Below are 1,169 nucleotides of genomic sequence, written 5' to 3' on the forward strand. Positions count from 1 at the left end.
CCCTGGATTCAGACCCAGGCCCTGGATTCAGACCCTGGCCCTGGATTCAGACCCAGGCCCTGGATTCAGACCCAGGCCCTGGATTCAGACCCAGGCCCTGGATTAAGACACGCTGCAGCTTGGCCCTCATGACCCGGCTCGGTCCAGGGTGTTCTGCACGGTAAGCTAACGGTTAACCAGGTAGAAGCAGGTGTGAGCTCCGGCTCAAACACCTCACCTGTTCAGGTGTTGTTGACAGGTTTGTATAATGAGGGGGTGGAGTCACAGCTCTACCTGTCCTCTCGGCCCCTCTGACACGCTGCTCCTGACTGCACATCATCATCATCWTCATCTTCGTCTTCGTCAGTGTGTCCCGATGTGTTGGTCGGCGTCTTGTTGATGGTAATTTATTGTTCATGTAATCAAATCCTGCCATGTGCTCGGCGTTCGCCCGGCGGCACGTTCCGTGTTAATTAGGCTGCGGAGGAACAGTGTGGAAGGAGAACGCAGAGCAGAGACGTGGAAAGTTGTTGACAGACAATCAACTTCTCACTTTCAGAGGAGCTAGGAGGAGAAACGATGGTGGCAAACGGCTGCAGATCTGCAGCCAAGCTGAGCCTGTTTGGTGTCATTAGCAAGTTTTTTTTTGACTGTGTGGAAAGAAGGATATTAATACGATTTATCATCTCAACTTATGAACATATGAATCAGTGTTTACTGACGATGTGCAGCCATGCCTGCAGGGACAGGCTCAGTGTGTCCTCACAGCATGGTCCATCCCAAATCTGGTTCTGTGTGATGGTTCTACAGGTTCTGTTTGATGGTTCCACAGTCTCAGTGTGTCCTCACAGCATGGTCCATCCCAAATCTGGTTCTGTGTGATGGTTCTACAGGTCCTGTGTGATGGTTCTACAGGTTCTGTGTGATGGTTCTACAGTCTCAGTGTGTCCTTACAGCATGGTCCATCCCAAATCTGGTTCTGTGTGATGGTTCTACAGGTCCTGTGTGATGGTTCTACAGGTTCTGTTTGATGGTTCTACAGGTTCTGTTTGATGTTTGTACAGGCTCAGTGTGTCCTCACAGGATGGTCCATCCCAAATCTGGTTCTGTGTGAGGGTTCTACAGGTTCTGTGTGATGGTTCTACAGGTTCTGTTTGATGTTTGTACAGGCTCAGTGTGTCCTCACAGGA

At 50.4% G+C, this 1,169-nt stretch overlaps 1 protein-coding gene across 1 annotated transcript in view; it reads left to right on the plus strand.

Annotated features, from left to right (window-relative positions):
* Window positions 1–1,133, plus strand: part of LOC106530282 (P30 adhesin) — a 2,975-nt gene extending 1,842 nt beyond the window's left edge. Inside the window, exon 3 of the mRNA XM_014025875.1 lies at window positions 1–1,133. Within this exon, the coding sequence (XP_013881329.1) occupies window positions 1–132 (132 nt within the window). The 3' untranslated portion in view covers window positions 133–1,133.
* Window positions 1,134–1,169: the final 36 nt, after the last annotated feature.

Source organism: Austrofundulus limnaeus, unplaced genomic scaffold (genome assembly GCF_001266775.1).
Source record: "Austrofundulus limnaeus strain Quisiro unplaced genomic scaffold, Austrofundulus_limnaeus-1.0 Scaffold506, whole genome shotgun sequence".
Classification (NCBI taxonomy): domain Eukaryota; kingdom Metazoa; phylum Chordata; class Actinopteri; order Cyprinodontiformes; family Rivulidae; genus Austrofundulus; species Austrofundulus limnaeus.